Source organism: Apodemus sylvaticus, chromosome 16, assembly GCF_947179515.1.
Source record: "Apodemus sylvaticus chromosome 16, mApoSyl1.1, whole genome shotgun sequence".
Taxonomy (NCBI): Eukaryota; Metazoa; Chordata; class Mammalia; order Rodentia; family Muridae; genus Apodemus; species Apodemus sylvaticus.
This window is the reverse complement of record NC_067487.1, coordinates 50482135-50498376: the sequence shown is the minus strand read 5'-3', so window position 1 is coordinate 50498376 and position 16242 is coordinate 50482135. Positions and strand designations below refer to the sequence as shown.

Genomic DNA, 16242 nt, shown 5'->3' with positions numbered 1-16242 from the left:
AATGTCATTGAAACTTGAAGTTTTCAACCCAATGAGCCTGTTTCTGACATACTTGCTGGAGCCTTTCTCTGGATGCTGACCCCTCCTGCCCTTCCTGTTGTCCAGGACATGAGATCAATGTTTCAATTGTCCATTGTCCTTGCACTCCTAGTGGATTTCTTGGCATCCATATCTGTACCATTGGTGGGAAGGTGGAAGCTACACAAAGAAGACTTCTTTGTTAAGAGAAAGGCACAAGCATCCATTATTTTATAATTTTTTTTCCCTATGCATCCAATGAACAAACAAATCATGTTTAAATTTCACACCTGGCTACTTCCCTTTTAAAATTATTTATATCACCTGCTCATCCCCTGTGGCTATTTCAGTTTGAAGCCTTCTAGAAAAAGCTGAGTTCCCTTGGGTAATAGCTCTAAGGTCTTGCATGGTGAACCACCCACCCTGAACATTTCCAGTTCCCTGGTAATTATTTTCAAGTATATACTTTGGACTTAATTACTATTTTTTCATCAGCTACAAATTGATACAACATGAAATTCAGCATTCTAGTAATTTTGAAGTGTATAATTCATAGCCTTTAGGATACAATGTATGAACACCAGAATCCAATTCTAGAGCATCTTCATGATATCCAGAAGGAGTCTGTATCCAAAGAGCCAGTTACTGTGCATCCTTGCCAGTCCCCTCTACTAGGTACATTTTGCTCCCCAGTTAAATTGTGCATCCCATATGGGGTTTCCCCTTTCCCTGGAAATATCTAACACAGCATTTAGTAGAAGCAGGTGCCCAGCAGATGTTGGGTAATTACAGGATTGATTGCTATTAATTGGTTGGGAGAAGCTGGTAGATCGAAATGGAAGGGAAGAGAATGAGTTATTTCTTTGTTATTTGTTATGAAGCGACTGAACTTGCAAGTAATTTGTCAGCTGCATTATTTCTAGATGGAGATCCATATCATATCATTTCAGATGTGCCCTGTGGGAAATTTGTTATATCAAAAAAATCAAAGCACTCCTATTTACTCACGAGGAAAGACATTTCTGAACAATAGGAAGAAGTATAGAATTGTTAAACCCCTACTAAATTTTCTGCTTTGCTTTAAAATATATATAAAAAAAACCTCTTAAAGGGTAGGAAAGTCAAGACTCTCTCTGAACTTTCGGAGAGTTAAGTGTCATCCACGATGCAAGAGCCACTGTTTGTATGCACGTAAGTGCCAAGTATTTTCCAAGTGGTGTTTGTTCCTTTAAATCCACGAAACATTTCCTTTGTAACTTCTTAACATTGCATTAAGCTTTTAATGATAAAGGAGACAATTTCCACCCCTGCCTGTTAATGAACTGTTAACATGAACATTAATAACTATTCTTTGTATAGGATTTTCAATTTGCAATAGCATTTTTGTGCATTATCATTTAGTAGGTTACATTTGCTGTGAGAGATGCCTATGAAACGAAGTAGCTATTGAAATACATTTTCAAGTAGCAGTGCCCAAATGAATGAAGTTTCATTGTGGCATCCACAGATGGGCGATCTTTGTGGAGCATCATGTAAAGATCACTGTGCTATGCCACCATTACACTGGATCCTTCCTCTGGATCCAGACTGTTTTGTGAAGTAGTGCCTTTAAAATATTCATTTTACAATATAGAAATGTAGATATGTTGCACAGATAGAAAACCCTGGCAAAGATTAGAGTCTGTTTCCATAGCCTCAGGCTCTTTCCTCCAGAACACTTGTAATTTCTACGTTATGTCATCTGGCAGGTTCAGGCCCAAACACAATGGGATGATCTCTGTTGGCTACATAAAACCAGTCATGGGGACTCTTAGCTAGCCTGTGCAACAGGCTTTGATGCTCAATAATTCTTACTTGCATATGTTTATTTTACAAAGAAATGGCTTTCATAAAGACATTTTTGGTGCAACTGGATCTGGTATTTTAACCAAATTTACCATAATTGCAATTTCTAAAAGTCAGAAAATTCCTCAGAAAGTCTGAATCTAGCTCCATTCCCAGGCAGTTCAGCCTCTCCAGAGCAGACACAGAAAGCTACACAAAGGATTATTTAAATGAATTTCTTTTTTTAATAGTGATAAATTCTGAAAAATTCAATTAATTCATATGGTCTCTTGATGGTTTATATTTAGGACTTTTTCCCCCCGTTGGTCTTTGGTCTTCTAGAACAGAGGAGATGGTGATGAAAATTTGCAGTCTTTAGAATTCTTCCTTTAAACAAACTATTGATTCCTTGTCAGAGAAAGCCAATTCAGGTGACTGGAAACTAATTACAGTTAAGGGCAAAAGAGAAAGCCAGTATAGAGTATGTTATCTAGCTAGAGAAGGGACGTTTATGGGAATGATTTTTCACAGATGAAATACCATGGTTTCTGTGTGCATGGGGGAGGGGTGAAGCATATGTCAGCATCCAACAGAGCTTAGTGCTGGGACTTGGGTTTGAGAGAGACTAGAGGAAGTCCTCTGTTGAGAACAAAGTTAGTAAGCACCACAAAGTACACAGGGTTAACATTCTGCAGAAAGCAACTCTCCCCACATGACATTTACAAATGACTTCTGGTGAGAATGAGACCCTTTCACAGATCCATAAAGGAATACAGGTATCTCCTAAATTCCCAACACGGAGGGCACGATGTCTTTTTTTAACCTGTGATCTAATAAGCCACAAGTTTCCAAGGTGAGACCATCAGAGGATAATGGAGCTGAACTGCTGAAGGGGACAGGAAAGGAGTAGGCACCGTCCTAGACTCTTGCAGTGTAGAAGAGTGGGGCAGGGTCTGGATGAAATCACATGGATAGACACACAGCTTTGTCTGCGTGCTTGAGAGGCTTGTTCAATAGCAGTCCCTTAATGGCATGAGCTTGTTTAAATTCTAGAAGCAACCACTAGAATAAGAAATAAGTGAGAAGCCAGCATAGGGATGGTTTGCTGACAATTTGTTTACTTTAAACATTTTAAAAAATGGTGCTATTTTAAAATGTCAGAACACTATTCAGTAAATTACATGAGAGATCCAATATTAATATAGACTAGGACTTATGTTGGATGCAGGCTGATTTAACTGGAATGAACATGTCGGAGGAAGAGACATGATGCTTGCATGCTAAGTATATTGAATGCATTTGTAGCCTCCGATGTTGTCTAGTTACTGGTAGGTTTATTGGGACATAATAATACCACCTTAAGTCAAATACATCTGTAGTCCCAAATGTGAGGTATTTACATTTCTTGGGGGCAAATAATAATAAGCATTTTAAATTAGAAATCAGTCCCTTGTGAGTTTAGTTGGTGGGATTTATTATCTCCTGCTCTCAGTTATGATAATTTCACCTTGAGAAAAGGAAAATCACACCAACCAGTATGCAAAGCTAATAAACAGATCTGGACCTCTGCCAGGCATCTCAGCCCATCCTGGATTTGAGCCCTTTCAACTTTCAAAACCAAACACACCCAAATGATTTAGATGAGTCTTGCTTGTTTCCCTTTCTTTTCTTTTTCAGTGCTGGTAATTAAAATGAGGCAGTTTACATTTCTTATATTCAACTTTAAAATTTTAGTAACATTGTTCTTAACACTTTTTGTGTTGTTAGAAGAAGAAACAAGAGGTAAGTTCAGTAGTTTATACAGACCATTATCTCCTAGAACTGGATTCATCCATTCATACTTTAAATGCTGCACAGGTTGAATCTGTGCGTAGCACTGAGAAAGGCACAGTGAGATAATATGCCAAGGTGGGTTCTGATTGAGATTCGAAAGGATGGGGAAATTTGTGAGATTTGCTGAACAAGATGAAAGTCTGGAATCTCTATAGCAAAAATACAGTTTTGCACTCTGTGGCTCTTGGAGGGAATGGGGGCTTTCTAGGGGTCAAATGTTGGTAGAGATCTGAAGTAGTAAGATGTTTTTTTTTTCTCCAAGAAAAGGCTTCACAGGTTGGCTTTGTTAAGTAAATCAATGATGATTAGAACAGGGATTTGTCAAGGTCTTGGAAAGTCGTTCAGTGGGGAGTTTAAGAGTCTGAGACCTGACATAGAAGAGCAAATTGGGTAATGCCACTTCTAGTTCTGCAGGGTGTGGCATCACCAGCCAAGCCACCATAGCGCCTTTCATTCGAGTGAGTCTCTTTGAGCTTGAACTGAGTGCTATCCATGTTTACTGGGAAATGAGTGAGCACCAGTTGGACTATCCTGAGCAATGTGGGATGCATGGGACGTATGGCCTCGCTGTTCATAAACAGTATTTTCCGAGGAATGGATCCCAGCTGTCGATAAGGAGGACAGAGAGTTATGAAACATAAATCAGGAGCTAATTAGACAGGGTAAACTCAAAGGACCAGGAAAAGGTGGATGGAGGAGCAGTCCCTTTTTAATCCATGGATGTAAGCACATCTAAGTATACCAAACACATTAGCGTACCCTTGATCTGTTTTCTACCTCCTGGGAAAACTTAGCCAGAGAGAATGTGATCCAGGGGAAATAATGGTAGGGTGCCTTCTTTTTTCCACTGACAGCTCTGTGCAGTCAGGTACTTAGAACATTTAAATAGCATTGCTGGGACTCCTTGCCAAATCCAGAAGTTGGCAATCCCTGTTCTTTCATAAACATTGCAATTAAGATTTAAATAAATCTTTAAAAAACTGCTGAAGAGCAGTCAGTGCAAATGTGGAGCAGGTGGTGGGAGTTTTAAAAATAGGCATTGGGGCAATGCTGTATCCTCATTAGGGCTGCTGACGACTCAACCTGGTTTAGTGTGTAATTGTTTTTGCAGGAGCAAGGAGAAAATAATTTTTTTTAAACTGAAGGAAAAAAAAAACATCCTTCATTAAACTGTAGTGCCAGGAGGCAATGGTATGGTCCATTTGAAAAATGACTGAAGGGGAGTATGTCTGTCACAGGCTGCTTACGCATCTTTGGTTTTAGTGCTGAGATTGCTAAATGGCCCTTGGCATGTAGAACTTACACAGTAATGAGAAGCTGATGCCTGTGAAATTGGATTAGTTGTAAGTGTGTGTGTGTGTGTGTGTATGTGTGTGTGTTTGTGTGTGTGAAATAGTAGCACCTTTCATCATATAGGAATAGATTTAATAGAGGCAACTTTTAGAAAGTTAATTGAATTTCATAGAAAAGAACTCGGTGGCTACTTGGAATACACAAAATCCTTATCCTACGAAAGTGCCTCCAAGCACCCATCATCCTGAAACTCTCAAATCAGAGCCATAAAACCTTTAGATACCACCTGACTGTTATCTTGGATGGAGTCCATCATTAAGACTGCATATACTTCTCTAGCTTCTGTAGCTTTAGAGATGTTTGTGTGTTCAGTTAACAATGAATGGTATCTCACAGCTGTTGTCAACTTGACAGAAATGTAGGTGTGCTTGAGACAAGAGAATCTCATTTGAATAATTCCTTCCATATGACTGGCCTTTGGGCAAGGCTGTGGGGACATTTTCTTGATTGCTAATTGACCTGGGAAGGGCCAGCCTACCGTGGCCAGTACTACCCTAGGGAGGTTGGCCTGAGTTGTATGCAAAAGGTATCTGAGCAAGCCAGAGGAAACAAAGCAAGTTAGTCAATAAGGTCTCTGCTTCAGTTCCTGCCTTAGGTTCCTGCCTCTATTTCCCTTGATGACTAACTGTAACTGCTAAGCCAAATAAACTCTTCTTCAAGCTGCTTTCAATCATGGTGTTTATCACAGAAACAGAAAACAAACTAGAATACATATATATATATATATATATATATATATATATATATATATATATATATATATATATATATATATGAGAGAGAGAGAGAGAGAGAGATAGACAGACAGACAGACAGAGAGAGAGACAGAGAGAAGGGAGAGAGAGGAGAGAGAGAGCTGACCTGACTTTTTAATGTTCCCTGAGTAATGCTGTTGTACTGATTCATGCCCTGGCCATGTTCCTGTGCTATGTTCCACTCCTGTTGGACTCCATGCTTCCTGTCCATCAATTCCAGTCTACTTTTTAACCAGTGGCTTCAGCAGAATATTTACTATTATAAAACCCAGTTTTTGGAAGATTCAATTCTAATATATGAAGATCAGTTTTATAATTTATATAGTATACTATTGGAACAACGTATCTAAGAACTGGAAACTTGATGCTGAGATACAGGTAAGTATGTATAATACTTTCTTCCTGTACTCTGCCTGACATTAAACACCCCACTTTTAGGAATGCTATCTTTGTCCTTAGTCTGAAATGAAATCCAGTCTTGCAACTCTATTCTTTAAACTCTGGCACTGGTTCATGAGAACCAGTAGAACCAATACCAGTCTATTCAGTGTGGTAAATGGCTTCTCAGTGATATGTCATTTTTTTATGGGTTTAGATCTCTTCAGCACACAGGTTCTTCTTCATAAAGGTGCCATCATCTCTTTCCTATCCATGAAAATTCGATTTTCTTTCTTTAAGCCTGCTGCAAACACTCTCAACATGGCCTTCCTTCATGCCTCTGGTCTTAATCTTCTGACTTCCTCTAAAACTCATCTTCAGTTCTGTTGGAGACCCATAGACTGGCTTGTAAAAGTCATTGTGTAGCGGATCAGAGGCTATCCTAAAAGGTGTGGCTGGTCTTTGGGATATGTTCTTCTATCTGGGATGCCTTGTTTGACCTCTGTGTGAGAGGATGCGCCTAGCCCTGCATAGACTTGATGTGCCAGGGTGGGGGGGTGATATTCAGGGGTACTCCCACCAGCTCAGAGAAGGGGAGGAGGAATGGGGGTGTGGGGGCAAGGATTGTGGGAGGGTGTGACTGGGAGGGGCAGTGAGTAGGATGCAAACTGAATAAATAAAAAATGAAGTGATTGTGTTTGTGTCCCTTTGGAGTCTAGAATCTTCTAATGACAAGTGCTTGACAATACTGAATGGAATGAAAGAATAAATGAAAATAATTCTGTATCATGTTCCTAAATTTCATTGTGAAGCATCTCCCTTGGCCATCAAGATACTACCTTATAGTGTGACTCTAATGCCAGTTTAGTAAGAACCCTTGCCTATTGGTTTTAGTTTGATGGATTTTAGTCAAGTCCCAGTGGACTTCTCTGCATCCTTACTGGATTAACAAATAACAAGTTTGTCCACAACCTCTTTTTTGGACCTCCCCAAGTTTCCTTGAAAATGTCTGTACCAATTTGATGGATATATTTTAAAGGAGAAAATTTGAGCACGAGTGAGATTGTATTTAGGAGAATTCTTTCTTAGCAACAACAAAAGCATTCCTGGCTTCTTTCCTAGGATTATGGGATCATTTGAAGATCACAGGACCCAGGAGAAGAGTTTAAGTAGGCTTACTAGAAGCACACACCTGAATTCTCTCCTGGATTTTAAGATAAAACTAAATTCAGTAAAACAATCTATTCCATAATTCCAGGTTATTTTAAGGTTATTGTGTCTGGAGCAGAACTCAGCTCTAGGGATAGATGGCTATGATAATTTCCCTTGGTGAGAGTTCCTTAGGGTTAGCCAAGGGATTCCAAAAGCTCAGAGATTCCACAAGTCGACAACTGCACATACAGCTCCCTCTGTTCTCTTTCCTACCTTGGCTAGCAATGGAAGCCTAGATTTTCAGGAAAATATTTGAGGATGCTAGAATCAAAATCAGTACCATGGCAGTTATTCCAGTTCAGCTACAATCAGAACCAGGGTTACTGAAGTCCAGAGGTAGACTTTCCCATCTGGATGTTAATGATGCTTCATACACCTCAGTTTTCTTTTTTTACAAGGACATTCAAGCTCCATGGCCAATGTGACCAACTCTTGTCTTTGATGGTAGAGAAACAGTCCACAGAGGCAAGCCTCATTTGTTAGCTCTTGGATTTGCCTACAATGATTTATCTGTATCTTCTGGAAAACAAGGACATTCTGCCTGTCCCACCTCACACGTCCAGAAATACTGTTGTGTGAAAGAATACCCCATTCTATAGCTTTACCTTTTCCTCTTTAAAAAGATGATTCCCTTTAGTGAATTGTCTACTTAAACCAGGAATTATCAAATAAATATACATGACTTAGAATTCACAGAGATAGAAGGTGATATTCTGCCAGACTTTGTTTCTAACGTAAAAAAACTTAACTATGTAAATTAAAAATGCAAAGCATTTCCTATGTTGTTATAGGCTGTGCTATAATAGACTAAATGTTTAAAAATTTAGGGAGGGAAAAAATGTTAGTCACAGGATCACGTTCAGCTTGAGTAGTAGCTCACCCTCTTCAGACACCCAGCTCACGGAAATTAGTGTGGCATAGTACTAAAAAGTTAGTATACATGATACTCCAAATGTTTTTGTTTGTAACTTACTAGGGTTTAACTTTGAACCCTTGAGGGTTTACAGATAGTTTGTGTTGGTGTTGAATTTATTTGAAAGCTCAGCTGGTTCTACTAGAAATAGGTACCTGAATCTTAGCCATGGGTTCACTGAAGACATTTGAGTTGCCTCCTGTTAGGTAGAGTTAAAAGCTCAGGGCGAATTAGAACTTCCAAGGAAATATGTAGGAGGGTGTGGTGGGTCAGGGATATAAGAAGCAGTTGGAAGAAGAACCAATGGCTACCCAGAAGACAGAACACAGTCCAGTGATGGACAGGGTGGAGGAATGGGGAACCCCAGAATTAATGATGAGGAGCTGCTTCTCAGGGTCAGATGGAATAAAACTTCCAGGAGAGGGACAGGAGGAGATGCTCCTTGTCTGTATAGCATCTGCAGGCTTCCTGATTATTGTTTTTAGAAGGCAAGGTCATCTGTCAATTGCATGCCAAGTATTCAGAATACTGTAAACAGCTAATAAACATTTGTTTCAAGAGCACCCTCCTTACAAGAATTCCAAAGATCTTACCCTCAGCTATAGGCAGCTATAATAGAGTTTTCTCCAGCCCCTCATTTGGATGAGCAAATGATATTCAGAAGTAACCATCAATAATGGAGAGTTAATCATAAAGGGATAAATAAAGCAGTTGTTTTGAGCCATCTGCCAAGATGTGGTAATAACTTTTATAAAAAGAATGCCTAATCTTCCAGAAATGCAGTTTTACTGATAATTGTTTTTAAAAGTAAAACCTCTCAAAACCTTGTAATTTAGATGAAGAGTTATTAGTCTTAAGAATTGTCTCTCCAGATCATTTGTAGAGGTTGTGTAGTCATGAGGAGAATGAATCACATGGGAGGTAAATGGTCTCCGAGTAGGCACATTTGTTGGTTACCATGACAACTGCTGAGTCTTATTGACTAGCAAAAAAAATCAATTAGAGACTATTGGAAGAGTTTGCACAGGAGCATAAAATCTATCTATCCTTCAATTTCCACATGTGTGCAGTGAATCCAGAGAGTGTGTGTGTCAGGGTACGTGTGTTCTCATGTGTATGTGTTCATGAGAGAGAAAGAGAAAGCGAGAGCAAGAGCGAGAGCGAAAGAGAGAGAGAGAGAGAGAGAGAGAGAGAGAGAGAGAGAGAGAGAGAGAGAGAGAGAGAAAGTATCTCCAGAAATATGTTCAGTATTCTAACTTCTCTTCCACATCTTATCAGCATCCAAGTTTTTTATTAGGTTGTTAAAAACATGTTAAACATAAAGCTGTTACCTGGCTCTTTTTGACGATGACATTGAATAGTTCTTGATGTTACTCTATGTTTTTTAGCTTTCCTTATAACGACAGCCTGCTTCTGTGGAGCCTTTCTCCTCCCAGGTGGATATGCTTAGCTAGATAAATCCAGGGACAGAGAAAGGATCTGGAGGAAACCACATGGAACACCCTGAAGACTCCCTTTCTCTATCACACAGAGGACCTACTCGTCCCCACTCCTATCTTCTTGAGGTTCTAGGAAATACCAGCAATCTTCTAAGACTTTCCCACGCTGGTAGCATGAGGGGCCCCATGACAGAGAATACAGAGGTTAAGGAGCATTTATAGGTTGACTATCAAGGTTGAATACCAGTCTAGTAATGCTTTCATAACTGGTTGCCGGGGAAGTCCCATGGACTGGCCTCCGTGGTCATCCAGTGACAGTTTCCAGTGTGATGAGGTTATTGATCTCACAAGGAAATCATAACGTTTGGAGAACGGGCTCTGCTCAGCTCTTGAGATTTCCCGGTGGCACACAGACTCATGGGGAATGGCTGTGCTGACAGCCCGTGTTTCTAGTAAGAGAGCAAAGCGCAGACCACCCATTACATGGCCGCGTTTTGGGTTGCACCTCATTACAGGGATAGTTGAGGCTATCGTTACAGACAGGGAAGGGGGTGAGAGTCCAGTTAGGGTGTCTTCTGGGGCCAAGGTCCTTTGGGAACCTCTTGTTGCATCTTCTCCCTTTGTATGTATATGCTATGCTGCAGAAGTGGGATCGTCCCCCACATCAACGCACATGCTGTCCCCAGGCTGTAACTTTGCTGCTCCCGCAGCTTCCCTGCCTTCAGTGTCTGTGCTCTGCTGTGACCCTTACTCGCCATCTCATTTTACTGGCTTTAACTTTTTTCCTCCTCTAGCAATCCTTCAGACTGTATCTTGCTATTGAATCCATCTTCTCCCATCAATTCTCCTTCAAGCTGCACTGCCCAGCGTACCCATCATCCCTGCCGGTGCCATCTTTCTTGTGTACCCTCTGCTCCTGCCCCACCCTGGCTCTCCCAGCCCCTCCTGGCAGCTTTCTCTCTACCCGCCTCCACCCACTTTTTCCCTGTTGCTCTCCTCTTGTCTCTGCCCTCCAGATCATGAACTCCTCACAGACCTGTTTTGGTTTCTTCATTAGTTTTGCTCTATTAATTGTACCCTTAATCTTTCCATATGGTCACATGTTGTGATTATTATTTTCTTCCTCTACAATGACTGACACAAGCCACCTAAGGGGTATTGAGTAAAACTATTTTGAATCAGTCAGCCGCTGGTCTCTCCTGAAACTCCCCTGACTCAACAGTGATATTTCATCTTCAGGTAGGTTTTGTGTTTGAAGTGGCCATGCTATTTCGAGAACTCCATACGTCATTTCATTGGATATTATCTCAAAGGGGTCTTTGTTTAGAAGGTATATTCTCAAGAGATGAGTAGAATGATGTGTGAACAAACATAGAACACAGTAAGGGAACAAGGACAGCAGGCCTGCGGTCCTCATTAAATAATTGGGATTTTTTTTTTTTTTTGAGTTCACACTAGGGTTTTGGCATCACTTTTGTTTCTAATTGTTTCTGAACTCAACCAATGCCACAAGAAATGAGAGGGAATACACTCAGGGCTTGTAGAAGGTCTGTTGTTTGTCAAGGTCTCTTGACAAACTACATACACTCACTCACATACCACACACACACACACACACACACACACACACACACACACACACACAAACACATACTTACAACTACACACACACACACATACTATACCACATATACTATACACATATCACACATACACACACTGCACCATGCACATACACTACACAATGCACATACACACAACCACACACATACATACCACACATACACCACACGCACACAATACTCACACACTACACACAAGCACACCCCCAGATACATACCATACAAGTGCACACATACCCACATACCAGACACATGCACACACATACCACATACTATACACACATACACATACACCATACATATACACCATACACATGTACACACATACCCCACATACCACACACATGAACACACATACCACATACTACATACCCCACACATGCACATGTAACATACATGCACACATACACATGCTTATACCACATGCATACGCATACCACATACCACACACATGCACACACACCATACATACACACCATAAACATGCAGACCCCCACATACCACACACACATGGACACACACACCACATACTACACATACCACACATGCATACACATGCACCACACACCACATACCACACACACATGCACACCCATATACCATACACCACATACATATGTACACACACACACACATACACTCACACACACACACACACACATGCACATTCCTGAGACTCTGATCAGCATGACAATCACCAAGTGTACTTTCCTTGTGACTTGAGTCTTACCGAGCTGTTCTCCTAAGCGCTGTCCTCTCTCGGTTGAGACGACCCGTTCGTCTTCCATGTCACATTTATTTCCAGCCAGGATAACCTGGGCATTATCCCAAGAGTATGTCTTGATCTGAGTTGACCTAAAAGAAAAACAACAAGTACAAAAACAATCAGAGGGAAATCGAAAAGCAAAAAAGGAAAAAGTCTCAGAATGCTTGAGCACAGTAAAAACGGAGCCTAGACAGACACTTGACATTTAGAATTAATGATCCCAGTGCAGTTGCAATCCTTGGATTCTTACAAGGCACTGACAGAGCCGGAAGTCAGAGCTCAGTGTGCAGTTCGGTGGCAGAGCACATGCGGCTATAGCACGTGCTAGGCTGTGGGTTTGGCCCCAGCTATGGAAGAGAATAGTCAAGGCAGTAGGTGCTGCGCCAAGGGCTATTTTGAGTCTGGGAGACAAGCACCACTGCACCCCTTTCTCGAAGGTCTACATTGGTTATGAACCGTAAGGCTAAGTTGACAAGGATCTTCCTCGTTCGAACAGTGAAAGCCCTGTGTCTTCAGAATCCCCTCAGCTCTAGACACTAAGATGGCTGGTTTCTTTGTCTAATGACAGCTGCCCTACTGACCGACATGCAAATAAGACCACCATTTCCCTTAATCTCACACACAGAGGAAATCATAATATTTAAGCAAGAAACATAAAACTATTATGCTCACACCTCACAGTTAAAATAATCATGCCACATTTCTATAAAACCACAATACAGTAGGCTGGCATTTTCATGCTTTCTGATCAGAACTCAGATCAGCCCCCCTCCCCCTCCACCCACCCTCCCCCCCCCAACCCCCCCCCCCCTATATAGCATGGAACAAACAACCCTTGGTTTAGCAGCTTATGTAATAATTGCAGCAGTTGTCATTTGCAGCATGGTAAATCTAGGAGCTTTGCTTATACCCAATTCGTTTAATTCATAAACTATTTTAAGGAGAAACTGTTGTGCTAGTTGACAATGGAAGAAAATGAGGTACAGAGAGGTTAAATAATTTGTTATAGGTCACCAGCTTCTAAAGTGGGAGAGCTGGGAATTCTACCCAAGTGGCATGTTTTTCAATGCGGGGCCCCTAAAGATGTCTTCCCTTCCAGTTATTCATTAAAAGTTTGAGAAGTCTTGTTCTAGTGTGCTGCCATCTGGAGCAGAAGCCCAGAGGAGACGAAGCCATGGTCTTTAATTTTCTTCATTTCTACAATGTAAGAATAACAAGATAGGATGGGTGGGGTACCTATCTCCAGCAGGGGGCCAGGGGGAGGGACACCGGAATCCTGAAAAGCTCAACAAATAATTAAACTCCGAAAGGATAGATGTGTGAAGTGCCAGGAGAGCTCCGGTGGTTTTGCTGACAATTGTCACATCCTTCAGGGTTATCGAATAGAAGACAGACATGAGCTGTTCTCAAGAAGAGACAAGACAAGAAGGCGAAGAGCTTCCCGCTGGAGCCAAGGAGCTTTCTGTGAACTGGGAGCCAGGTTTCTCCGTCATGGGAAGAGGTGCAGAGGCAGATAAGGTTTTATTTCAGAATTCTTCTGGTTCAAGCCCAAGTTTTCAAGTGGGATTACTACAACTTGGATTCCACCTGGACAGAGGCATAGTCTAGATTCTCCGAAAAATCTGAGGCGAGGGTGGAAGGGGAAGGGGAATGACCATTTAAATTCTGACAAGTTAAAAGTATATTCTCACAGTAGCATTCACATGTGCCCATTGTGGGTTGGAAAAGAATGGCTCTCATAGGACCAGTTTGGTTTTTTTTTTTTTTTAGCTCCCAGGGAGTGGCACTGTTTGGGGATTAGAAAGGCTGGCAGGTGTGGCCTTGTTGGAGGAAGTGTGTCACTGGGAGTGGGCTCTAAGGTTTCAGAGGCCCATAACTGGTCCAGCATCTCTTTCTCTGCCTGGAGATCAGGATGTGGTTCTCCACTACTGCTCCAGAGCCATGCAGCCATGCTCCCACCATGACAATAACAGACTAAACTCTGAAACTGTAAGCAAGTCCCAAGTTAGATGCTTTCTTTTATAAGCGTTGTGTTGCTGTCATGGTGTTTCTTCACAGCAATAGAACAGTGATTAAGACACCCAATGGGCAGGGTATATATAACTACAGAAGCTCTAAATTCTATGCTTTTTTTCCCCTTCACCATAATATGTACAGAAAATATGAAAATTGGCATACTCATCATGAATTAAAGTTTAAAAATATCACATATGTGAGCACATGTCATAACTCAGGTATTAACGTTCAGAAGAGAAAGTTACAGATTAGTGTGCGTATAAGGTCAGGTAAGAGCCCTTTATTTAAGATGGTGGCCTAGGGCAGGCTCTGCCACTAAGATCTCTTGGCAATGAAGCTCAGGGATGCAGCACTTAAAAATGAAATTATCATAAAATAATTACAGTAATATCATTGTCCTGTATAGATCAAAGGAACCTGGTAACATTTTCTTTGGTTATATAGCTGGCCCACGGTCAGGATCATGGAGAGTCCAGGATATGTTCCAAGAAAGAGGTGACTGTTCAGATGGTTATTGGCTGAAAAGTGCCTTTAGCACACAGGAGATGGAATGAGGGGAAGGTCAGGGCAAGATGGCACCACCTCAGTCACCTCATTAATATATTTTTGCTAAGAAAATTAATATTTTCTTTCAGAGGACCTTAAATCTGAACAATTTCCTTAGGTATTTTTAAAGAATTATCTGATTTATTTATTTATTTATTTATTTATTTATTTATTTATTTATTTATTTAATGTCTTGAAAACCAACATGAGACAATACTTAGAAAGGCTCTAGCTTAAGTTTCCACCTTAATGGGGCATGGTCTAATCCTGATAATGTAGTTAGAAATCAGGACACTGAAGGGGTGTTTAGGTGCTTGGAGCTCATCAGAGAGTGTCACAGTTGTGTTGTAAAGGACTGGGGGCCAGGATGGTCAATGACCTGGCTGAGTTTGCTGAGAACCAGTGCCTACTTGAAGTCTGCCCTGAATAAACTTATCCCACGGTGTAAGCTGTGCTCCCCCCCTGTGCTTTGGGCACCCCTAGACCACAGTGTGAACTGTGTAAACTCAGCTGAGGTTGAAGTTGAGGCCTTGCCTAGGTCGTGAAAGTATTGAGCTCAGAACTCGCTGTCTTCTTTATGCAGGCCCAGGTGACAGAGTACTTGTTTCTATAATTAACCACACCTGGGTACCTTTCTTCTGCGACTGAGCATCCTGCCGGATCGCAGGAAAGCACTTTAGATCACCCACTTTTATACACCTTGACAGTTTTTATTTTGTAACAATGCATAGAAATACGCTAAAAGGAGAACATATTTTGTCTCTGGTTATCAGAACTATCCTCCTTCCTATTGATCGTTCTGTAATAAGTTTTTGAATTTGTTATGTGCTCCACAACACACACAAGTAGTATGAAATGAATATCTTCTATAATGATCCTATAATTAGAAAAGATAATTGGCTTAAAAATATAGGGAGCTTATGGTTTCCTTTCAAATAAAATAAAAATAGTGATCTGTGGCATTTGTGCCAAGGAGAGCAAATGTTTGCTAAGGCAGCAGAATTGGTTGAGTTTACACCTGCCTGAAACGGGGTTGAAAATGTTCCTCTGGCTTTCTCTGGCTCCCTACCACCAGTGTGTAAGGGGGGCAGCTTGGGGTGCGGCAGGAAGTAATCACAACAGCGTCTCCTTAAATCCCACTCAAACCATCCATTTCCTTTAAATGATAATTAGAATTTTTCACTAAAGAACCTCAAATTTTATTTTTAGTTCCTATCTACAAGCTGAGAGGTCCCACATTTGTAATTTTTCCTGGGGATATTTCTGAGGATAGAACTGAGGGACTCATACACACTAAGCACACTGGGTCTACCAGTGAGGCACACCCAGCCTCCACATTGGTAAAATTTTAGCTGAGAGTAAATAAACTTCCTCTAGTGCGTCTGCTAGGGCAATGCACATTTTTGTTGAATAAATCTTCATTTTGTGGGAGATTTACATATCACGTGTGTTTCGGTTACTTGCTGCATTTTGTCACATAATTAGAAGAACTGGGCAAGTCCTTTGTTGGGAAGATGCATATTTAAAGAGAATAGCTGTCACCAAACAATATGCACGTGAAAAGATG

The 16242-nt window shown here is 41.0% G+C and overlaps 1 protein-coding gene across 1 annotated transcript in view; it reads right to left on the bottom strand.

Moving 5' to 3' along the window:
- Window positions 1-16242, bottom strand: part of Rab3c (RAB3C, member RAS oncogene family) — a 225893-nt gene that overhangs the window by 11896 nt on the left and 197755 nt on the right. Inside the window, exon 4 of the mRNA XM_052159991.1 lies at window positions 12078-12202. Within this exon, the coding sequence (XP_052015951.1) occupies window positions 12078-12202 (125 nt within the window). The remainder of the gene's footprint in view (window positions 1-12077; window positions 12203-16242) is intronic.